Below are 24,843 nucleotides of genomic sequence, written 5' to 3'. Positions count from 1 at the left end.
ATTTCGGCAGCTATCTTATCTGTTGGATCACTGTCAAGCGGCTCATAGAACGTGTTACAGCCCAGTTGTCGGAACCCCTCGTTAAGGTAGTCCTGTTTGTCCATCACTACGATTGCCCCTCCCTTGTCTGCCCTTTTGATAATGATATCGCCACAGTTCTGTAAGTCGGAGAGGCTGCGCTGCTCAGCTGCTGTTAAATTTGGTTTAGTTTTGCGGTTAGATGGATTGTTGTATGCGTCAAGTACATCCCTTTGAACAGCCTTGATGTACATATCCAGGGCTTTGTCGCGGTTGGCATCGGGTGTGAAATCAGAAGTTGGTTTAAAGGGATTCGGATTGGAGTTAGGTTTGTCGAAAAAATATTCTTTTAGGCGCATACGTCTTGCGAAATTGTCCAAATCAAGATGGAGTTGATATTCATTTAGTTTAGCGTTGTTGGGGCAGAATGACAGACCCCGATTCAGAAGTGAGAATTCTGAGTCGGTGAGGGTGCGGGATGACAAGTTCACAACGTTTTGTGATACAGTTACACGTTGTTGGACGGAAGAGGCCGCACCGTCCAATTCACCATCATGATCACGTTGAAGTTGGGGCAGTACACTCTCAGAAACGAAACGGATAAATTTACGCTTACGTCCAATCTTACCCTTACTAAGCGTAAAGTTCGACAAAATCGCAGACGCCGTATCCGTCAAGGTCTGTTTTACCGTAAACGCGCTCGCTGTAAGCGTAAAGGGCGGAGTTTTATGCGTAAATGGGACGGAGGACATGATTTACTCTTATATCCTGACGCATACGATTTCGTCTTGACGGATAAACTGAAGCTCTGCGTTGGAGTATTAGCTCTTTACGCCTATATTGACGCATATTGTTTTTCAATTGTTATACGGGCCCTGCCTTCTGAGAACACGTGCATGGTTCCGTGTGGAAAGCGTCCTTCCTTTCGCTTGGTTAACGGTCACTCTGGCTTCTGGCGTCTCATATTATCCATTTACGCTTATATTGACGCTTATTGTTTTTCAATTGTTATACGGGCCCTGCCTTCTGAGAACACGTGCATGGTTCCGTGTGCAAAGCGTCTTTTCTTTCGCTTCGTTAACGGTCACTCTGGCTTCTGGCGTCTCACGGTCTCACATCATGCACGGTCTAACAAATGTAAGTTGTCACATTTTGCGCTGGGTGTCTGTAGTTTTTTTAATTTCATATTTCATTTGTGTCAAACGTATCACAGGAAGAGATGGCATCGAACGAGACAACGTCGCACGATATGTGGGCAAGGCACGCGGACGACGCTACTTGAAAAGTTGTGATTCTCCAGGCTATCTCCGCGCTACAAATTCGTATGCGTACGCCCATTGTACACCAGGTGAGACTCTTTTTGTTCTCGTTTTTCTCGGATGTGCGTTTCTCCCCGTTGAAGCATCTTTGTTAACGATTCCTCAATCCGTTCTTGTAATAGGAGTTCGGATGATTATTGCTGATTATACCGCAGCATGATGTATTGGCATGAAACAAATCGATTTTCTGATGGTCACGATTTTCGATAACGTGGTGCAGGTGGTGGTTGTGGTGGTGCTGCAAAACACGTGTGGAACGCCACTTCTTAGACAGCTGAAATGAGTTACGCGTCTAACATTATTCAGTTAACTGTTATCTTAAAGGACTAGAGTGTTTCCAGTTATAGTAAGTGGTTTTTGAAGTCCATGTTACGTTTATGACTATTTCATGTAAGCGGCCTCTGCGGGGATGGACTCAGGCCTGGCAAAGAGCACCTCATCGGCATGATTTATTTCGGCGTTACCATATTTACGAGATTAGCTTTCCCATTTAAACGCTAGAAACAGTATCAGTTCCGGCATATATACTGCTGCACAGACACGTGCACCCATTTGACAGTACCACAAATCACATCAATAACATGATAAAATAATTTACGGGTCTAACAAAATTCAGTTGAATGCTACTTAAAGGATGAGAAAGATTTCAGAATGCTATGTTTGCCAGCCTGTGACCATTTCATGTGGGAGGTCTCTGGAGATGACCCAGGTCTGGCGAAGAAGACCTTATCTGCGTCACGTATTATGACGCTAGCACATTTTCGAGATTAGCTTTCTCATTGAAATGCAATACCATATCTTTGGAATCTACTGTTCAACGGACATGAGTAGCCATTTGACAATATCAGCAAGCACATTATTTTGCGCTCATGACAATAAACTTCTATGTCCAGCATCCCAAGGAACAGGACACGACATGCTCTTCGTAGCCATGCTGGACTGCATAATACCACGCATGCACCCTCAACTGCGTTAGGTGGTGCTCCTAAAATTTCTACTGTGCGACACATTCTGGGAAGAAATACACAAGACGCTACTCCCTCACGCATGTACAACCAGTACAACTCACCTGTAAAGATGACTTGTAAGTTGTGACTGCTTCATGAGTAATGATGCATTGCTCGATAAATGCAACGTCTGCAATACACTGAACTATAGGGTGTTCAAAATTAAGCTTTCACGAGCGCTACGCAAACACAGCGATGACAGGAAACCGGATGATAACTTTACGCTACTTGTGTAAGAAACAGCTGGTGCTAATTATGTAGAACCTGTTTCTTACTCAAGGAACAGAAAAATAGCAGCCAGTTTTCTTTTGTTCGCCTATTTATAAAGTGCTAGTGAAAGCTTAATTTTGAACACCCTGTATACTTCAGTTATTATACGGTGATTTCACGCCGGATCATGCACGGTGGTGAATTTTTTTTCTTTCAAACATATATTAAAACCTCGTCCTTAGGAGGCATATTGGCGCTGAAAGTAGCTGAAAATTATCAGTGGTTCTATTTTAATGAATTATCATTCTGATGTGGACATTTCGACCATTGCGTTTCCTACGCAGTTTGACGCCACGTATCTTCATAACTAGTTAACACTTTTTTTTTACATATTGTCTAGGGTGGGTGGCATCGCATTGTAAGTTGTGAAGATCCTAAGGTTTGCCTTTGAGGAGATAAAAAATCGCAAATTTGCCTCATTTGTAAAATATGGTACGTTTTGGGAACCTCACAACTCGGCTCCCAGTTGAGATACCCGGATCTGATACCCGATATCTAAATGACATAATTAACATTGATGTCAATTGTGAATTTATTTCGTATGCGGACAATGCAAGCGTGCTTTCCAGTGGCTCTGATATTGATGTAATAGCCACTACTGCTAACGAGATGCTTTGCAACTTGGAAAAATGGGTTAATTTAAACTCTTCACGCATTAATAGTAGTAAAACTGAAGCAATCCTATTTCGACCAAAAACAGGAGTGATAGTCTAAATAAAGAGATAGTATATCTTAACAGTCCTGTTGATATTGTAAAATGCATCAAATGCTTGAGTGTCATCTTTAACGAACAGTTGCTATGGGATGAACACATTGAATACGTTCGTTACTAGATGGGCAGGTTGATACGTGATCCTTCGATGCATCCAAACAGGAACGAGGACAAACACGAGAGACACGCTACGTTCGCATTGAATACGTTCAGAATAAACTCTGCAAAATATTAGGCATGACCGCTAGGCATAGACTCGTCTTTCCTTTTCGAATAAGCTACTACTATACCGTTCACTGTTCATGTCTCACCTAAACTATTCTCATTTAGTCTGGGGTACGGCAACTAAGAATAGTCATGATGAACGCTTGCGAGCAAAATGAACGATGTTACGAGTAGGAATATATGGGATGCGCGGTGTCGAATTTACGCATTTTCCGTAGATATCCCTCACAAAAAGCCTATTGGGGGCGTTGCCCCAATTCACAATACGACGTACTCGCTATGCGAAGAAAGGGCATTTCGAGACGAACACAATGATGTAGATTAGTTTCGGGTATCACAACTGGGGGACGAGTTGTGAGGTTCCCAAAACGTACCATATTTTACATATGAGGCAAATTTTCGATTTTTTATCTCCTCGAAGGCAACTCTTAGGATCTGCACAACTTGATTCAATGCTACCCACCCCAGACAATACGTGAAAAAAAAAAGAAAAAGAAAGTGACAAGCTGAGTATGTCAAATAGTTTGAAGATTCGTGGCGTCAAGCTGCGTAGGAAGCTCACATCTGAATGATAATTCATTAAAAATACCCACCAATTATTTTCAACTACTTTCAGCACCCATATGCCTCCTAGGGCCAAGGCTTTAATATGTGTTTGAAACAAAAACAAAAAATTGAAGAGGTCGACCGGACCATCCTGCCTGATCCGGCGTGGAATCACCCTATATATAATTAGTTTATGACCTGTCTGCTATGAATTTCTTTTTGTATATGTCTGATATTCTGTGTACCTCGATGGCTCATCCTGTGATATAACGCTCATTAAGTGTTTTTCCATTATAAACGTAATTTAATCCAATTACTAGCTCATATAGCTAGTCTACAATTTATATTTTGTTGTGTTGAAGTGTTGTGAAGATGCACAAATGTCATTTCATAATTCTCTAAAATATTGCAGGTGATGTAATCTGTTGGTTTATGGCTAGTATGCTGTTCCCATTTTTTTAATGTTTGGTCATGTGCACCTTAAGACACACCATTTTCATGCCATAGGTGCAATATTCTACAGGGTGTTTCAAAAAACGTGTCATTCGGACTTTATAAAAAAACGGGGCGACGGAAAAATACGAGGTAAACGGCACTTGTGTGGCAACTGAATTTGCCATCTTGCAAAAATATTTTCATTTGATTTTAATTAAAATAAATTGAATTTCTTTAATTGAACTCAAAAATTTCCCAAGTCAACCTAACGTTTTTTTTACAGAACTTGAGAGCCCGTAGCGAACGTAGTCAGATCCACCAAGAAATCCGCTCGATATTGCGAAAGGAAGTGCCCAAAAAAATTTCCGAAATTGAGGCTTCAAAGTTTCGGGTATTCAACGGCGCACCAAGTCAGTCGCAAAGATGCGTAGAGAGCAGCACATGCTCCTGCCCCCATGAAAGATAGAAGGTCGAAAAAAAAAGAGGGCGGGAAAAAAGAGGCGGAATCATTTTTGTTTGCCGCTTATCAACGTATGGTGGAATGTCAACCGCCTTGTTATCGGCACGTCTTGTGCTGCACGCCGGTTCGGCGATAAATTGTACTAGCTTCGTGGGGGCAGGAGCATGTCAGGCTCTCCGCGCGTCTTTGCGACTGATTTTGTGCGCCGTTGAATACCCGAAACTCTGAAGCCTGAATTTCGGGACTTTTTTGGGGCAGTTCTATTTGCAATATCGAGCGAATTTCTTGGTGTATCTGACTAAGTTCACTACGGGCTCTCTAATTCTGTAAAAAAAACGTTAGGTTGACTTGGGAAATTTTGAAGTTCAATTAAAGAAATTCAATTTCTTTTAATTAAAATCAAATGAAAATATTTTTGAAAGATGGCAAATTCAGCCGCCAGACAAACGCCGTTTACCCCGTATTTTTCCGTCGCCCCGTTTTTTTATAAAGTCCGAATGACACGTTTTTTGAAACACCCTGTATACACACATGCATGTATCTATTATTCTGGGCTCTTTCCTGCAATAAAGTGGAATTATTTTTCGAATTTTTGTTGCATTACGGTTTAAATGCGTGCTACTAACGCTGTGGGAAATACTTCCATGTATTCAGATGTTCTGATTTAAATGAGATAGCGGCGTACGCGGGCTATAGTGAGACGATGAACCCGGTTCAAGTGATGCACTCGTGCTTCTTATTTTTCTTTTGACTCTCGCGAGAACTCTTGTATATTGCTTGCCTTGTGCAAGAACGTGCTTGCCTTGCGCAAGAACGTGCCTTTTATATCTGTTATTCACGTGATGGATGGGTTTGTCTGTGTCATACTATTTTGCTGTGCAGTGGGCCTAGCTATTGTGGCGCACTGTCAATTGCCAAGTCTTTTGGATGAGCAACAAGCTATGCCTATACCATGGATATATTTTAAGCGATAGCATATAAAAGTGAACCGGCTTCCGTCCGTATACATGCTTCGTGCACCTATATGGTACTGCTGACGAGTCTCGGATGATACCAACTGTTTTTTTCATGCCCTGTGAGATTCGTATCATCGAGATCCTGTTGTAGCAGCTGTTCTTTTTTTCCTATGAAACAATTTCGCATGGTATGCCGTCTTTGCACAGAGAATTGCACCCCCAGAATGCCTCACAGTACGCATCATATCTGGGAACCTTAGGCGCCGCGTGATGTCAGCGTCCCTTGGGCAGGCAATAGCTGCAATGCAAAATTGACAGGCAATCCGATTTTCCGTCTACTGCTCTGGAAACTTCTTTCTGATGCTTTTGGCAATCGGGAACCAAATACCCTTTTCCAGAACAGCCGCCGGAAAACCGCATTGCGGGTCATTTCAGAATTGCAGCCGTTGTCTGTACAAGGACCGTGAGGTCACGTGATGTCTACGGTGCTCAGGTTTGATGCATACTATGTGGTATTTTTAGGTGCAGTAAGCGGTATCACAAGAGTAGCCAAACAGCCCATAGAATAACCGGCATCGAACACCGCTTAAAATAGGGGTCAAAAATTTGACGATTTTTTACGCTTACTATCCGTCATACTTTTATGCGTAAGGTGTTGACCCTTAGAATATGGGTCAAAAATTTGACGATTTTTGACCCTTACTATCCGGTTTCTTTCTGAGAGTGTAATAATTGAGTAGAGGTGACCGGGTGTTTATTTACCGAGATACTTTCTGGAGGCGTTTCATTATTTTCAGCTAAAATAGGTGAGCATACTCCGTCCCTGGCAAGCTTTTTGTGTTTAGTTCTCGATACGAGCTGTTCACGGGACCTGCAAAATTTTGACAATTCTTCTTGATGGGCGTCGGATAATGTCGTCGTATCGTGGATGATTTTCGCTTCTCGAGAAAGTTCGTTAATAGAGTCATCGCAATGAGAGATTAATACATCTATTAGCGCAGTAGAGGCATTTTGAACGATGTTATTCCACTGACGGGAAAGTCTATCATCGAGGGGGAATGTCGGGTTCACTTTAATGGTCAACCCTCTAGGAGTTTTTTCTTGCTCTTTGTAAAGTTTGAGTGCGGCGCGGTGAGAATTGTAGCGTATTTTCTTATCGCATACTTGACGGAGCCTAAAGAACGCTTCAGTCTCGGGAGTTATGTCGCTATTTCGTTGGGAAAATTTACGCTCACCGGCGGTTAGTCAGTCGTGCTTCGATGTGGTGCTGCAGCCTCCTCGTCGCTGCCGTTGTTGAAGGAGGGAGTCTGCTTCCTGTGGTGTAGGCCACACCGGATCCGGCACTCCAGGGTTGTCCTGTCGTCGTCGTGGCAGTCGTCGGAGGAGCCGTGGGACGAGGTCCTGAAGATGAGCGCTGATCTGTCGGACGCCCTCGAAGTTGGGGTGGAGGCCGTCCGCGGCTAGCACGTGGGGTGGGCGTTGGTGTTGGAAGCCGTGGTCGAGGTAACACAGGTGCGGGGAGCTCCTGCACAACCTTACCAGTCGCCGATTAAATTCGAACGCCCGGGGGTTGCACTGGAACTCCCTGCGCCTGTCAATCTGAACGGACACGACAAATATTTGCCGAGAAGCCACGAGTTACCTACAGACGTGCCCGCAACCTCCAAGATAGACTAGTCAACTCCAAAGTTCCCAAACCATTAACACCTACAGCGGGATGCCATCCATGCAATGGTAAAAGATGCCAAATATGCAAATCAATGCAAAGCACGGCAGCGGTCAAGAGTACAAACTCCGACTTCTCCCTTAAAATCAATGGCGACTTTGACTGTAACTCCAGTAACATTATTTATATCATTCAATGTACAACATGCTCCGCGCAATATGTAGGTCAAAGTAAAAATTCATTCAGGATTCGATTCAATAACCACCGATCAGATGTTTCGAAAAAAGGTAGCCTCCCGGTTTCTCGCCATTTTAGTCGACCCGGCCATTCCATTAATAACGTCGCACTTTTTATTTTAGAGTCAAATTTCACATCCGATCGCTGCAGAGAGCAACGCGAATCGTACTTGATCTACAAATTCCAATCTCTAATAAATGAGGATAAAGGAGTGCTATCAACTGTAAGAAGCATATCCGGATAACTTTTTTTCTGTATGTCCTCGGAGTGCCCGCTGCCTCTTTTCTTCTTTTCTTTACAGTTGGACACAATGACTCTAAGAACACCCCGGACAACAGGTTTTCAACGAGCGCGACCCAAGACTCTGACACGTAATCTCCCCGGCCGATGACCCAGGAACCTTCCGGAATCTTCCAGAACATGACTCACTGACGACTGCCTCGCAGTGGAATTGTACCAACTGTGACGACACTTTTGTAACCTTTTAAAAGACCTTGTACATAGATTTTCGTCTCAGTCCCGAAGAAGGCGGAGCTTCCGCCGAAACGTAGACTTCCCCAGACCCTTAGTTTAAATGCCAGCTTAATAAATAACTTCCCCTACTCCCTACTTCAGTCTCTGGTGTCTCTTCTCCCCTATCTATATTCAACATCCTGGTCGTTCGAACCTAAATTTTGTAGCGTATATATATATATATATATATATATATATATATATATATATTCTTGAAGGTCTTGAAGATTCAGACGGCGCCGTATTAATACACAGAAGAAATAAGTTCGCACAGAGCACCACCAAAGGAATATTTTCAGATGACTTCATTTAATTCATTTTGAAATTACACAGACACGACGTTTCGAACGGTGGACCGTTCTTTTTCAAGTGAAAAGATATAATGAGTTGGTCAAACAGAAAACACTCACTTTCGTGTGCTTCGACAGTGGTGGGGGAAGGGAAATCGCAGTGCGTTGAGGTTGCCGAAGGGAGGTCATAAATTCTGTGTGCGGGGTCCTGTCGAGTATGTTTCGCACGTGGGTGTTTTTTTTCTTTGTTTTTTTTTTGGGGGGGGGGTCTTTCCCTAAGACGCATTTGTGTGGAAAGGACTCGTTTGCGTCGCGTAAACGGGTGTAGCTTCTTGTTGTGTTGTAGGCGTTATTATTTCTTCATGTTTTTCACAGTGGACAGCGATCCCGGGTGTTCGTTTAGTGCCGGATTGAATTTATGTATTAAAAATGATTCCTTCATTTCACGATCCCTATCGCTCTTGAATCCGGATTGTAATATGGCAATAGAGAGTTTCTCAATCGCATGTTCTGGAAGGGCCATATGCCTAGACAGCGGGAGTTCCGGTTTTGTTTTGGTGTGGGACTTGTGGTTGTTGAAGCGAATTCTGAATGATGTGCAGGTTTGTCCAATGTATTGAGCTTGGCATATAGTGCAATGTAGAAGGTATATTACGTTTTGAGTCCCACAGTCAAAACTGCCATTGATATGGAATTTGAAGCTAGTGGTAGTGCTGGTAACATCCCGTGCTGACAGCATGAGGGAACAAATTTTGCAGCGGGGTTTTTTGCAAGGCCTGCAGCCAAGGAATTCTTTTTGTTCCCTCGTGACTTTTGAGTTCACCAGTACGTCCCGTAAGTTTCGCGGTCGTCTATAAACAATCTTGGGAGCCTCTGGGAAGACTTCCCGAAGATGTTCAGATTGGTGCAGAATATTGAGATGACGTTTCAGAATGGATCCGATGCCAACTACATTTTGATTGTAGGTTAAAGTTAAGCGCGGCGCGCAGTACTCATCGGTTTTTGAGGAAGCTGTGGGCTGGTTGGGACCTAAACGCCGAGCTTTTTCAATTGCGTCATTAACGACATCGGGAGGGTAGTTGCGATCGGCGAATGCGTGCCGTAGATCACCTAGGTTTTGCTCGAGGTCGCTGTCCTCTGTGCAGATACGCCGGTATCTGCATGCTCGACTATAAGGTAGAGAGAGTTTGCAGTGACGGGGGTGTGAGCTATTAAAGTGTAAGTATTGCTGACTGTCAGTTGGTTTTCGGTACACCTTAGTTTCCAGTGATTGGTCACTGACTGTTACTGTGACGTCCAGAAAGTTCGTAGTTGTGGTCCAATAGTGGTGGGTGAAATTAATGCTGTGGTGCGCGTTGTTGAAGTCCCGAATGAATTCCAGTAGTGAACTCTCAGTCTTGTCCCAGATTATGAATATGTCATCGATATACCTCTTATAGAGAAATGGTCTGATGTGGCACCGCGACAGAAAACATGTTTCCAATTTACCCATGAAGGTGTTCGTGTAGTTTGGGGCCATTTTTGTGCCCATAGCTGTGCCATTTATCTGGACGTAGTGTTGGCCATTAAATTCGAAGTTGTTCAGCGTTAGTATCATTTCCAATAGTACCTTCAGTGTGGCGCTGTCCACGTGGTAGGGACTGTCCGACGGTGATTTCGTGTAGGCTTTCAGCAAAACCTAGGTGATCTACGGCACGCATTCGCCGATCGCAACTACCCTCCCGATGTCGTTAATGACGCAATTGAAAAAGCTCGGCGTTTAGGTCCCAACCAGCCCACAGCTTCCTCAAAAACCGATGAGTACTGCGCGCCGAGCTTAACTTTAACCTACAATCAAAATGTAGCTGGCATCGGATCCATTCTGAAACGCTATCTCAATATTCTGCACCAATCTGAACATCTTCGGGAAGTCTTCCCAGAGGCTCCCAAGATTGTTTATAGACGACCGCGAAACTTACGGGACGTACTGGTGAACTCAAAAGTCACGAGGGAACAAAAAGAATTCCTTGGCTGCAGGCCTTGCAAAAAACCCCGCTGCAAAATTTGTTCCCTCATGTTGTCAGCACGGGATGTTACCAGCACTACCACAAGCTTCAAATTCCATATCAATGGCAGTTTTGACTGTGGGACTCAAAACGTAATATACCTTCTACATTGCACCATATGCCAAGCTCAATACATTGGACAAACCTGCACATCATTCAGAATTCGCTTCAACAACCACAAGTCCCACACCAAAACAAAACCGGAACTCCCGCTGTCTAGGCATATGGCCATTCCAGAACATGCGATTGAGAAACTCTCTATTGCCATATTACAATCCGGATTCAAGAGCGAGACGCAAACGAGTCCTTTCCACACAAATGCGTCTTAGGGAAAGACCCCCCCCCCAAAAAAAAAAAAAAAAAACCACCCACGTGCGAAACACACTCGACAGGACCCCGCACACAGAATTTATGACCTCCCTTCGGCAACCTCAACGCACTGCGATTTCCCTTCCCCCACCACTGTCGAAGCACACGAAAGTGAGTGTTTTCTGTTTGACCAACTCATTATATCTTTTCACTTGAAAAAGAACGGTCCACCGTTCGAAACGTCGTGTCTGTGTAATTTCAAAATGAATTAAATGAAGTCATCTGAAAATATTCCTTTGGTGGTGCTCTGTGCGAACTTATTTCTTCTATATATATATATATATATATATATAGAAGTTCAAAAAAAGACGCGGAAACAGATTTTAAGGAAGTTAAAAACACTAGTTTATTACATGGGGAGACGTTAAAAAGAAAAATGGGCAAGGGGTCGACGTTTCGACAGTGGCACTGTCTTCGTCAGGACAAAAGATGCGTAGCTGATTACACATTTCTTAAATAGGTTTGCTACATGACGTCATAATCGGTACGGGCACGCCACAGGCGTTTGTCAGTGAGTCAGATTCGGGAATATTCCAGAAGGTCAAGTTCGGGTGGTGATGTCATTCGCCGTAGGTCACTGTCCGCTTTGGGGAAAATTCCGGGCAGGGTGAGCGCTGCTTCAAACTTTGCTGAAAAAAAAAAAAGAAAGAAAGAAAGAAAAACAGAAGGGAAAACGAAACGGAGGAATGTGTAGCTCATCTAGGCGGTCAAATTTCTTACCGTTGAAAGTGCTCCCAGATCTTCGTTAATGGTTGATTGGAATTTGTAAATGAGATAAGATTCGCGTTGTTCCCTGCACCGATCTGAGCTAAAATTTGACTGGAGAATAAAAAGTGACACGTTATTTAGTGAATGACCTGGCTGTTTGAAATGGCGAGAGACCGGGAGGTTTGGCTTTTTGGTAACGTCAGATCGGTGGTTGTTGAACCTGATCCGAAATGATGTTTTAGTCTGACCTACGTATTGTGCTTGGCACATGCCGCACTGAATGACATAAATGACGTTAGATGAATTACAGTCGAAGTCACCAGTAATTTTGACGGAAAAATTGGAATTAGTACTTTTAAGTACTTGGGTGCTTTGCATTAATTTGCATATTTGACACCTTCGACCATCGCACGGGTGACAGCCGTTTCCTGGATGCGCTGCTTTGCTAACTTCAGAGCTAACTAGATTATCGTGCAGGTTGCGCGCGCGCCTGTAGGTTACCCGCGGTGGCTGAGGGAAAATTTGTCCCATGCGCTCTGATTGGAGAAGGATACTATGATGACGGTTTAGTATATTGTTAACGCTTGGAATATTGCTGCTAAATGTTAAGATGAGGTTTACGGAACCATTATCTAACACGCGTTTGTGGTTTTCGAACAGGGATTTGCGATCTGCTTTGCGGGCTTTGTTTAGAGCGTCGTCAGCTAAGCTAGGTGGAAATTGACGACCGATGAATGTTTCCCTAAGTTGAGCTAGATTTCTGTCCAAGTCATCGTCACTGGAACAGATTCGCCTGTATCGAAGTGCTTGGCTGTAAGGGATGGCAAGTTTAGTATGACGCGGGTGACAACTGTTAAATGCTAGATACTGTTGAGAGTCCGTAGGTTTACGGAACAGGTTTGTGGACAAGGCCCCGCTGGTTAACTTTACTTGGACATCGAGAAAGTTAACAGTTAAAGGGGAATAAGAATGAGTGAACTTGATGGCCGGATGTGCTTTGTTAAAGTCGCTGATAAATGTGATTAGGTCATCTTCTGAGTGTGGCCACACCATGAAGATGTCGTCGAGGAACCGTTTGTAAAGCGTGGGCTTCTTCAGGCGCTTAGACAGAAATTCTTCCTCTAGAGCTCCCATAAATATATTTGCATAGTTAGGTGCCATTTTTGTACCCATAGCCGTGCCATGAACTTGCAGGTAGTGCTTACCGTCAAATTCGAAGTTGTTATTTTTCAGAATAAGATTGAGAAATGTGCATAGGACACAAGGATCGTATGAGGTATCAGAATATTTTGAAAATGCCCTTTCAGCTGCAGCAATGCCATCCTCGTGGGGGATGTTAGTATATAGAGAGGAAACGTCTAGCTTGACTAGCAAACTGGAAGAAGGAGGCTGACATTCACTTAGAACTTGAAGAAAGTGATTGGTGTCCTTAATGTAGGATGGTAGTTTAGGAGGTATATCTTTAAGAAGGTGGTCAACAAAGCTTGAAATGTTCTCGGTAGCTGTACCGTTGCATGAAACTATTGGGCGCCCTGGATTTCCAGGTTTATGGATTTTAGGGAGCATATAAAACCTGCCCGCTGCGGGGTCTTTGGGGAGTAGATAATCGTATAGGGTGGAATCTATCTTTTTACTTGCTTTTAGATCTTTTAGACTGCGGATAATATAAGCCGTAATTTCCTCTGTAGGGTCAGCCTCGAGGAGTTTGTAGAACGATGCGCACGATAATTGCCGGATACCTTCGTTAATGTTAGTTTTTGTTGAGGATCTCATTCCACTTATCCTCAACAATGCTTCGGCCGCGTTAATCGAAGTCCTTATATCCCATTGTGAGGACGCCATAGCCCAATCATCCCAGCAGGCGAAAACTATCGACTGTAAATCTGTTCTAACAGACAACCACCAGTTAGAATTAGCACAATACGCAAAAGAAAGGGAGGAGGCAATTCGCAATGCTAAGCGGAGGAAGCTAGTCAGGGACAACGTTAATACTCCAGCTACGCTTGAACCCAGTGTGTCAGCTCAGGACTGTGATCTTATAAGTAATGCAGGTACAACCAATACGCCGTCGCAAAATCGTCAACCGCTTGCTAGAAAAACAGGTCCCACCCCAGCAGCCTCATCTGCAGAGATGCTACCTCAGAAGTCCCATAACGTCGTTAATTTATCGTCCCACGAACTTACCGATTCGGAAATATCACTACTCAGCCGTGGTCTCTCATTCTGCCCCAGTAACAACAAGCTAGATGAATACCAACTTTATCTGGACTTAGATAATTTCGCCCGCCGTCTACGCCTGAAGGAATACTTTCATGACAAACCTAAGTCAGATTCCAACCCATTTAAACCGCTATCCAACTTTACGCCAGAGGCTAACCGTGAAAAGGCTCTGGACATGTACATCCGTGCAGTTCAAAAATATATCATTAACGCTTACAATAAATCATACAACAGCAAATCGAAGCCAAATCTAACGCGGGCTGAGCAGCGCAGCCTTTCTGAACTTCGGAGCCGCAGTGACATAGTCATTAAAAAATAATAATAATAATTTAATAATTGGGTGTTTACGTCGCGAGACAACTGAGATCATGAGCGACGCCACAGCGGTCGGTCTGTGGATTGCTTTTGCCCACCTGAGGGTTCTTTAACGTGCAATGAAAGCTCATCACACGGCACCCCGTATTTAACGTCCCTCGCGGAAGACGGCGTGTCTAAGCAACTTGTACCCTGCCACCAAGTTGCTGGCGTCCTCGGCCGGGTTCGAACCCGCGATCTCGGGATCAGAAGGCGAACACGCTACCGACTGAGCAGTCATTAAAAAAGCTGATAAAGGTGGTGCAATCGTAGTAATGGACAAAGAAAACTACATTAACGAAGGTATCCGGCAATTATCGTGCGCATCGTTCTACAAACTCCTCGAGGCTGACCCTACAGAGGAAATTACGGCTTATATTATCCGCAGTCTAAAAGATCTAAAAGCAAGTAAAAAGATAGATTCCACCCTATACGATTATCTACTCCCCAAAGACCCCGCAGCGGGCAGGTTTTATATGCTCCCTAAAATCCATAAACCTGGAAATCCAGGGCGCCCAATAGTTTCAAGCAACGGTACAGCTACCGAGAACATTTCAAGCTTTGTTGACCACCTTCTTAAAGATATACCTCCTAAACTACCATCCTACATTAAGGACACCAATCACTTTCTTCAAGTTCTAAGTGAATGTCAGCCTCCTTCTTCCAGTTTGCTAGTCACGCTAGACGTTTCCTCTCTATATACTAACATCCCCCACGAGGATGGCATTGCTGCAGCTGAAAGGGCATTTTCAAAATATTCTGATACCTCATACGATCCTTGTGTCCTATGCACATTTCTCAATCTTATTCTGAAAAATAACAACTTCGAATTTGACGGTAAGCACTACCTGCAAGTTCATGGCACGGCTATGGGTACAAAAATGGCACCTAACTATGCAAATATATATATGGGAGCTCTAGAGGAAGAATTTCTGTCTAAGCGCCTGAAGAAGCCCACGCTTTACAAACGGTTCCTCGACGACATCTTCATGGTGTGGCCACACTCAGAAGATGACCTAATCACATTTATCAGCGACTTTAACAAAGCACATCCGGCCATCAAGTTCACTCATTCTTATTCCCCTTTAACTGTTAACTTTCTCGATGTCCAAGTAAAGTTAACCAACGGGGCCTTGTCCACAAACCTGTTACGTAAACCTACGGACTCTCAACAGTATCTAGCATTTAACAGTTGTCACCCGCGTCATACTAAACTTGCCATCCCTTACAGCCAAGCACTTCGATACAGGCGAATCTGTTCCAGTGACGATGACTTGGACAGAAATCTAGCTCAACTTAGGGAAACATTCATCGGTCGTCAATTTCCACCTAGCTTAGTTGACGACGCTCTAAACAAAGCCCGCAAAGCAGATCGCAAATCCCTGTTCGAAAACCACAAACGCGTGTTAGATAATGGTTCCGTAAACCTCATCTTAACATTTAGCAGCAATATTCCAAGCGTTAACAATATACTAAACCGTCATCATAGTATCCTTCTCAAATCAGAGCGCATGGAACAAATTTTCCCTCAGCCACCGCGGGTAACCTACAGGCGCGCGCGCAACCTGCACGATAATCTAGTTAGCTCTAAAGTTAGCAAAGCAGCGCATCCAGGAAACGGTTGTCACCCGTGCGATGGTCGAAGGTGTCAAATATGCAAATTAATGCAAAGCACCCAAGTACTTAAAAGTACTAATTCCAATTTTTCCGTCAAAATTAATGGTGACTTCGACTGTAATTCACCTAACGTCATTTATGTCATTCAGTGCGGCATGTGCCAAGCACAATACGTAGGTCAGACTAAAACATCATTTCGGATCAGGTTCAACAACCACCGATCTGACGTTACCAAAAAGCCAAACCTCCCGGTCTCTCGGAATTTCAAACAGCCAGGTCATTCACTAAATAACGTGTCACTTTTTATTCTCCAGTCAAATTTTAGCTCAGATCGGTGCAGGGAACAACGCGAATCTTATCTCATTTACAAATTCCAATCAACCATTAACGAAGATCTGGGAGCACTTTCAACGGTAAGAAATTTGGCCGCCTAGATGAGCTACACATTCCTCTTTTTCGTTTCCCTTCTGTTTTTCTTTCTTTCTTTCTTTTTTTTTTCAGCAAAGTTTGAAGCAGCGCTCACCCTGCCCGGAATTTTCCCCAAAGCGGACAGTGACCTACGGCGAATGACATCACCACCCGGACTTGACCTTCTGGAATATTCCCGAATCTGACTCACTGACAAACGCCTGTGGCGTGCCCGTACCGATTATGACGTCAGGTAGCAAACCTATTTAAGAAATGTGTAATCAGCTACGCATCTTTTGTCCTGACGAAGACAGTGCCACTGTCGAAACGTCGACCCCTTGCCCATTTTTCTTTTTAACGTCTCCCCATGTAATAAACTAGTGTTTTTAACTTCCCTAAAATCTGTTTCCGCGTCTTTTTTTGAACTTCTGTAAAACTTCGTGGCCGTTTGATACTCCTTTTACCTCACCATATATATATATCTATATATAATGCAGGAAAAAAAGCCATTAAAGAAACAAATAAATGATACTAGACGTGTTTGAAATTCAAACTTACAGATTAACATGGCTTCTATGGCTGCACGCAGAGAAACAGATACTCATGGAACGATGCGGCAGCACCAGAGGACACGAGTTTGCGGCTCCTCGGCCCTGGGTAGCTGCGCATCGTTCCGAATTGGCAAACCAGGGGTCACTCAGCGAGCGATATATACCTGGGAGGGTGACTGAGAACTCCTCAATGCCACAGTGCAAGCCAGTGAATTGTAATGCAGGAAAAGAAAGCCATGAAAGAAACAAATAAATAATACTAGACGTGTTTGAAATTCAAACTTATAGATTAACATGGCTTCTATGGCTGCACGCAGAGAAACCGATACTCATGGAACGATGCGGCAGCACCAGAGGACACGTGTTTCGCCGTGTTTGCGGCTCCTCGGCCCTGGGTAGCTGCGCATCGTTCAGAATTGGCAAACCAGGGGTCACTCAGCGAGCGACATACACCTGGGAGGGTGACTGAGCACTCCTCAATGCCACAGTGCAAGCCAGTGAATTGTAATGCAGGGAAAAAAAGCCATTAAAGAAACAAATAAATGATACTAGACGTGTTTGAAATTCACACTTACAGATTAACATGGCTTCTATGGCTACACGCAGAGAAACAGATACTCATGGAACGATGCGGCAGCACCAGAGGACACGTGTTTCGCCGTGTTTGCGGGTCCTCGGCCCTGGGTAGCTGCGCATCGTTCCGAATTGGCAAACCAGGGGTCACCCAGCGAGCGATATACACCTGGGAGGGTGACTGAGCACTCCTCAATGCCACAGTGCAAGCCAGTGAATTGTAATGCAGGGAAAAAAGCCATTAAAGAAACAAATAAATGATACTAGACGTGTTTGAAATTCACACTTACAGATTAACATGGCTTCTATGGCTACACGCAGAGAAACAGATACTCATGGAACGATGCGGCAGCACCAGAGGACACGTGTTTCGCCGTGTTTGCGGCTCCTCGGCCCTGGGTAGCTGCGCATCGTTCCGAATTGGCAAACCAGGGGTCACCCAGCGAGCGATATACACCTGGGAGGGTGACTGAGCACTCCTCAATGCCACAGTGCAAGCCAGTGAATTGTAATGCAGGAAAAAAAACCATTAAAGAAACAAATAAATGATACTAGACGTGTTTGAAATTCAAACTTACAGATTAACATGGCTTCTATGGCTCCACGCAGACAAACAGATACTCATGGAACGATGCGGCAGCACCAGAGGACACGTGTTTCGCCGTCTTTGCGGCTCTTCGGCCCTGGGTAGCTGCGCATCGTTCCGAATTGGCAAACCAGGGGTCACTCAGCGAGCGATATACACCTGGGAGGGTGACTGAGCACTCCTCAATGCCACAGTGCAAGCCATTGAATTATAATGAAAAAAAAAGCCATTAAAGAAACAAGTAAATGACACTAGTCGTGTTGGAAATTCAAACTTACAGATTAACATGGCTTCTATGGCTGCACGCAGAGAAACAGATACTCATGGAACGATGCGGCAGCACCAGAGGACACGTGTTTCGCCGTGTTTGCGGCTCCTCGGCCCTGGGTAGCTGCGCATCGTTCCGAATTGGCAAACCAGGGGTCACTCAGCGAGCGATATACACCTGGGAGGGTGACTGAGCACTCCTCAATGCCACAGTGCAAGCCAGTGAATTGTAATGCAGGAAAAAAAAGGCCATTAAAGAAACAAATAAATGGTACTAGACGTGTTTGAAATTCAAACTTACAGATTAACATGGCTTCTATGGCTGCACGCAGAGAAACAGATACTCATGGAACGATGCGGCAGCACCAGAGGACACGTGTTTCGCCGTGTTTGCGGCTCCTCGGCCCTGGGTAGCTGCGCATCGTTCCGAATTGGCAAACCAGGGGTCACCCAGCGAGCGATATACACCTGGGAGAGTGACTGAGCACTCCTCAATGCCACAGTGCAAGCCAGTGAATTGTAATGCAGGAAAAAAAGCCATTAAAGAAACAAATAAATGATACTAGACGTGTTTGAAATTCAAACTTACAGATTAACATGGCTTCTATGGCTCCACGCAGACAAACAGATACTCATGGAACGATGCGGCAGCACCAGAGGACACGTGTTTCGCCGTGTTTGCGGCTCCTCGGCCCTGGGTAGCTGCGCATCGTTCCGAATTGGCAAACGAGGGGTCACTCAGCGAGCGATATACACCTGGGAGGGTGACTGAGCACTCCTCAATGCCACAGTGCAAGCCAGTGAATTGTAATGCAGGAAAAAAAAAGCCATTAAAGAAACAAATAAATGGTACTAGACGTGTTTGAAATTCAAACTTACAGATTAACATGGCTTCTATGGCTGCACGCAGAGAAACAGATACTCATGGAACGATGCGGCAGCACCAGAGGACACGTGTTTCGCCGTGTTTGCGGCTCCTCGGCCCTGGGTAGCTGCGCATCGTTCCGAATTGGCAAACCAGGGGTCACCCAGCGAGCGATATACACCTGGGAGGGTGACTGAGCACTCCTCAATGCCACAGTGCAAGCCACTGAATTGTAATGCAGGGAAAAAAGCCATTAAAGAAACAAATAAATGATACTAGACGTGTTTGAAATTCACACTTACAGATTAACATGGCTTCTATGGCTACACGCAGAGAAACAGATACTCATGGAACGATGCGGCAGCACCAGAGGACACGTGTTTCGCCGTGTTTGCGGCTCCTCGGCCCTGGGTAGCTGCGCATCGTTCCGAATTGGCAAACCAGGGGTCACTCAGCGAGCGATATACACCTGGGAGGGTGACTGAGCACTCCTCAATGCCACAGTGCAAGCCATTGAATTATAATGAAAAAAATGCCATTAAAGAAACAAGTAAATGACACTAGTCGTGTTGGAAATTCAAACTTACAGATTAACATGGCTTCTATGGCTGCACGCAGAGAAACAGATACTCATGGAACGATGCGGCAGCACCAGAGGACACGTGTTTCGCCGTGTTTGCGGCTCCTCGGCCCTGGGTAGCTGCGCATCGTTCCGAATTGGCAAACGAGGGGTCACTCAGCGAGCGATATACACCTGGGAGGGTGACAGAGCACTCCTCAATGCCACAGTGCAAGCCAGTGAATTGTAATGCAGGAAAAAAAAGCCATTAAAGAAACAAATAAATGGTACTAGACGTGTTTGAAATTCAAACTTACAGATTAACATGGCTTCTATGGCTGCACGCAGAGAAACAGATACTCATGGAACGATGCGGCAGCACCAGAGGACACGTGTTTCGCCGTGTTTGCGGCTCCTCGGCCCTGGGTAGCTGCGCATCGTTCCGAATTGGCAAACCAGGGGTCACCCAGCGAGCGATATACACCTGGGAGGGTGACTGAGCACTCCTCAATGCCACAGTGCAAGCCAGTGAATTGTAATGCAGGGAAAAAAAGCCATTAAAGAAACAAATAAATGATACTAGACGTGTTTGAAATTCAAACTTACAGATTAACATGGCTTCTATGGCTGCACGCAGAGAAACTGGCTTGCACTGTGGCATTGAGGAGTGCTCAGTCACCCTCCCAGGTGTATACCGCTCGCTGAGTGACCCCTGGTTTGCCAATTCGGAACGATGCGCAGCTACCCAGGGCCGAGGAGCCGCAAACACGGCGAAACACGTGTCCTCTGGTGCTGCCGCATCGTTCCCTGAGTATCTGTTTCTCTGCGTGCAGCCATAGAAGCCATATTAATCTGTAATTTTGAATTTCAAACACGTCGTCTCATTTACTTGTTTCTTTAATGGCTTTTTCCCCTCATTATAATTCACTGGCTTGCACTGTGGCATTGACGAGTGCACAGTCACCCTCCGAGGTGTATGTCGCTCGCTGAGTGGCCGCTGGTTTGCCAATCCCGAACGATTCGCAGCTACCCAGGGCTGACGAGCCGCAAACACGGCGAAACACGTGTCCTCTGGTGCTGTCGCATCGTTCCATGAGTATCTGTTTCTCTGCGTGCAGCCATAGAAGCCATATTAATCTGTAATTTTGAATTTCAAACACGACTAGTGTCATTTACTTGTTTCTTTAATGGTTTTTCCCCCCTCATTATATATATATATATATATATATATATATATATGATAGTTCATCCGCGGTTATGCACATGGGGTGTAAGAGGAACGTGTGGAAACGTTACGCGTTTTTGAGCGTCTTGCTGTATCGCCTTGCGCGCCAACAGTTGCAATGGGCTGTAATAGCTTAATATATGCCGGAGTTGCTTTGCAAGGCTCTCGGGTTGTGCCATGTTCCTGCAGCTTCAGTTTCACCCTGGGAAGGACTGTTGAATACACTGCAAATGTCGGTAATAAGAAGGAAGCACGACGCGCATAAGTTACACTGAAAAGGGGAACCATGCAATTTATATAGCGTGTAAGCAGGTGAACACTGGGTGTTCGGGTGTTCTAACTGGAAAAACAACGTCGAAGAGGGGACCGAAGTAGGTGCGTAACGTAGGGGCGTAGTTCCATGGTTGGCGAGTTCATGTCAGAGTGTAAGCGAAGTCAGGGGAATAAAATCGGTGCTGGATGCGTATGCGAGGGACTTCAATGGTAATTACTTTTCAGTTTGATCTTTTTTTTATATACCGCAGTGTACAGATGGTTTGGTATGGAACACAGCACGTCCAGTGTTGTGCAATCCAACTGAGGCTGCCTATTTAACCGAAGCTTGAAGCTGAAACTGGGGTTGAGCCATGTAAGGTCTCGGCATGACTTCTAGCTTTAGCTTTACAGATGATAGAATATGACTTTAAAGGTAGTTTTTCGCAACTCCCCAATATTCAGGGTGCTTCACCTAACGTGTTAAAAACCCTATTGCGAAACGTGTTCGAAAAGTACTGGATCAACGGCATATATCTTCGGCCAAATTTTGCCGCAACTCACGACCACAACATCATTTTTGTGCCGCGAGAAATTGAGTTTTGTGTATTGAGTACGGAAATGTGCACAGTCAACGTATCGTTTTTGTTTCATTTTTTGCCACAAACGAAAGCGCATGTCCCATTTACCCCATGTTATTACGAAATATATTCGCTACTGCAAAGGTAATAGGCGGGGAAAAAAACGAAAACCGTCGCTCCCAGAGACAAATTGTCCACCCCAATCAGTTCTCCGTCGGGTTAATGCAAGAAGCGGCGGATGTAGGAGACGGACCTACCCCGACAGTTTCCTTTTCCGTGCCACTGCAGATAATGACAAAGGCTATTCGCCAGTTATAAGAAACAACAGTGTGAAAGAAAGAGGAAGAAGAGGGACGCCTTATTTTTCTGCTGCCGCTTCCTTCATTAACATGACGGATGACTGACGGCGGTCGATCATCTTCGCGTCTCGGAACGACTTATTACGCAATTTGTTTCCAGCTATGAGCATATAGTATTAGGGGCGAATTCGACATGTGTTTCTTCTTTTCGGCACGAAAAAGTGACGTTTACTCTGCGTACTTCGTGTGCAATTCAGAGAATTCGTCAAAATATACGCGAATCGTGACGAAAGTTCGCTGAGTCTAAATACGATTGGCCCTATAATTATCAGGAAAGTGGGTCATCCAGTAAAACACTCAAATAAATACATTAGGAGAAACCCTGTGTATGTGTCCATAGCGTCCAAAGGCTTTCTACATAGCTGGATAGCTGGCCGCATGTCATATTCCAAAGATTATGTCCACAGGTGCAGTTAGGACTGTTGGAATGTATGTCCACACACTACAATAGAGAACACCATGACTCTGGAGGTGCCTGGAAGTGAGAGCTGAGCCCGACAAGAGCTCGTCCTCCCTCTAATGCACATATACCTGCTACACTTGAAAAGCGCCTAGCACGGCGTCATCTGCCTTCGAGAACTCTTATGAGCCTCCGGATGCTAATCGAGCAAGCGCGGGACTCCGTGGTTCCGGAAACGTCTAGTAACGTTGAGTACGTCCACATATTGTGCCGCATGTGGCTTTACCGTGAGGGGCTGTTGCGGGGGTTCGTGTAACATAGCCATCCCCAAAACTTCACATCATCTTTCATCATCTCCACCTCAGAGCTGCGTCACAGGAAGGGCGACCCCTCAATTCCAAGTAATGGGGGAGAGGACTCCTTTCAAGAACAACTTGGGAGCCGCACTTCGACTGTCCCAAGCAGTCCGGACTCAGCCATCGTCTCAGACAGTTCATTTCCGTTATAGCTTGTATCCATTGTAAATAGGAATGTAAATAAACGTGTATTGCCCTCATCATCCAATCACACATCATCTCACCCTTTCCACGCAGAACCATTGCCACGCAAGAGATACGTGTAGACAGAATGTCGTATATTAAACGATAAACAGTATTGTTAATCGTTAAATACACGACATTGTGTCTATAACAATCCGGTTCCAGTCATAAACTAGAATTATCCTTAATTTTTGAGCATTAGTGCAGTTCCTCATGTCCATTAAGGCATATAATTAATAGGAAAATTCCTACGCGCTGTTAATCAGTCGATCTTAGGAGTCGATCCGACGCTAAGTGCATCAATATATGCCTATTACTTTTTTAGTATCATCATCGTCGTCATCATACCGTACTTGCAAGTTAGAGGGCATATTTCTACGCAGGTACCGGATATGACGTCTGTCGCTTGAGATACGATCCAGGACCCTGCAAAATGTACTTTCCCAGATATTATTACGATCTGGCTTCGAGAAGCTGCAGGCAGTTCATTTACAGTGGTTGTTCAGGAAAGAGGAACAACTTCAGGACATTGCAGGAATGTTCGAATGCCTGTAGAGGTAAGTGTGAACGGGCAGTGCGCAAAAGTGCATCTATACCAGTGGTTCTCGACTTCTGTTATTCGAGGGGAGCCGTGGTAGTACCAACACGGCTTGAAGGAACCTACTACTGAAGTAACTCTGTAGAAGTGAGTCAGTCTAATGAAAAGTCGTACACAGAGCTGTTCCGATGGGGAGCAGGGGGCGAGAGGGACAGCCGCCACGGGCGTAAACTCGCCTCGTGACGACTCTGGTTGTACATGTAACAAATTATATATTTTCTATAGGAAAATATGCAATTTATCAACTGTTGTTGTAATTCTTGTTTCAACGCGAGAGGTCGCTTAACTTTGCCGTATTACTGAGCTGTTTCACATTACTTCCCCAGAAACAGTGCATGGCCGGTTACTGCTGCTGCATGTAAAGCCCAAGTACATGTACGCACGAGAGTAACTCCGGATATTTTTTTATTTTTTTCAATTGCAGCGGATCACTTTTCATGTGATCGCCATTGTTTCGGAATACAAGAGAGAAAAACATCAACAGGCCCGCGTGGTGCGTAGATGTGGAGTTGGACCACGACCTACTGTTATAACTCTAGGAAAACTGTCGTGCTCGTTTGGTATTAGTAAGTAGTGCTGAGTCGTGGGTTGGATTGCCGGTTTAGCCAACCGATGATGATAATAGCTGCTTGCTTTACCAATTACAACAATCCTCAGCCGCGGCACCCTGTTCCAGCGGTCTCGACGCCATTTCCGATGACAACCATGAGATGTGGAGCACGGTCGGAAAGCAAGACGTCCGTACGGACCAAACTGTCGCACTCCCATCCCAAAGTCAAAGCTCTCAGCACAATGTTCGTCAAGGAGTTCCACAAGGAAGCATCCCAAGTTCGACACTGTTTAATGTGGTGATGGCGGGCCTAAAATCAATAATTCCTCGTGCAGCGGCGTCCTCTGTTTATGCAGATGTCGTCGCACCTTGGACAGTAGAAAAATCCTGACCTGCCATTCAGCATCGCCGGCAACTGGATTTAAATAATATCCACATCCTCTTACGCAACTTGGGATAGACCTTTCGCACGAAAGGTGCGTAGAGCTCCCATTCATGCGCAAGGCTATGAGAAATTTCCCTCTGTGGGTCGGTCTCAAAAATCTTGAGCATGTAGGTTTCCA

At 44.9% G+C, this 24,843-nt stretch overlaps 1 protein-coding gene and 1 long non-coding RNA gene across 3 annotated transcripts in view; both read left to right on the top strand.

Annotated features, from left to right (window-relative positions):
* Positions 1–24,843, top strand: part of LOC135370107 (kappaPI-actitoxin-Avd3d-like) — a 48,186-nt gene that overhangs the window by 10,354 nt on the left and 12,989 nt on the right. For both annotated transcript variants that reach the window (XR_010415223.1, XM_064603801.1), the window contains one exon: positions 23,516–23,689. Coding sequence is in view for 1 of the 2 variants with exons in the window: in XM_064603801.1 (XP_064459871.1) it covers positions 23,516–23,689 (174 nt within the window). In the remaining variant the exon portion in view is untranslated. The remainder of the gene's footprint in view (positions 1–23,515; positions 23,690–24,843) is intronic.
* LOC135370101 (uncharacterized) lies at positions 709–2,817 on the top strand. Its single transcript, XR_010415214.1, has 3 exons — positions 709–1,155; positions 1,232–1,366; positions 2,231–2,817. It is a non-coding gene; the product is annotated as an uncharacterized LOC135370101 (long non-coding RNA).

Source organism: Ornithodoros turicata, chromosome 1, assembly GCF_037126465.1.
Source record: "Ornithodoros turicata isolate Travis chromosome 1, ASM3712646v1, whole genome shotgun sequence".
Taxonomy (NCBI): Eukaryota; Metazoa; Arthropoda; class Arachnida; order Ixodida; family Argasidae; genus Ornithodoros; species Ornithodoros turicata.
Note: the sequence above shows the minus strand (reverse complement) of the source record. Positions and strands in the feature narration are given on the sequence as shown.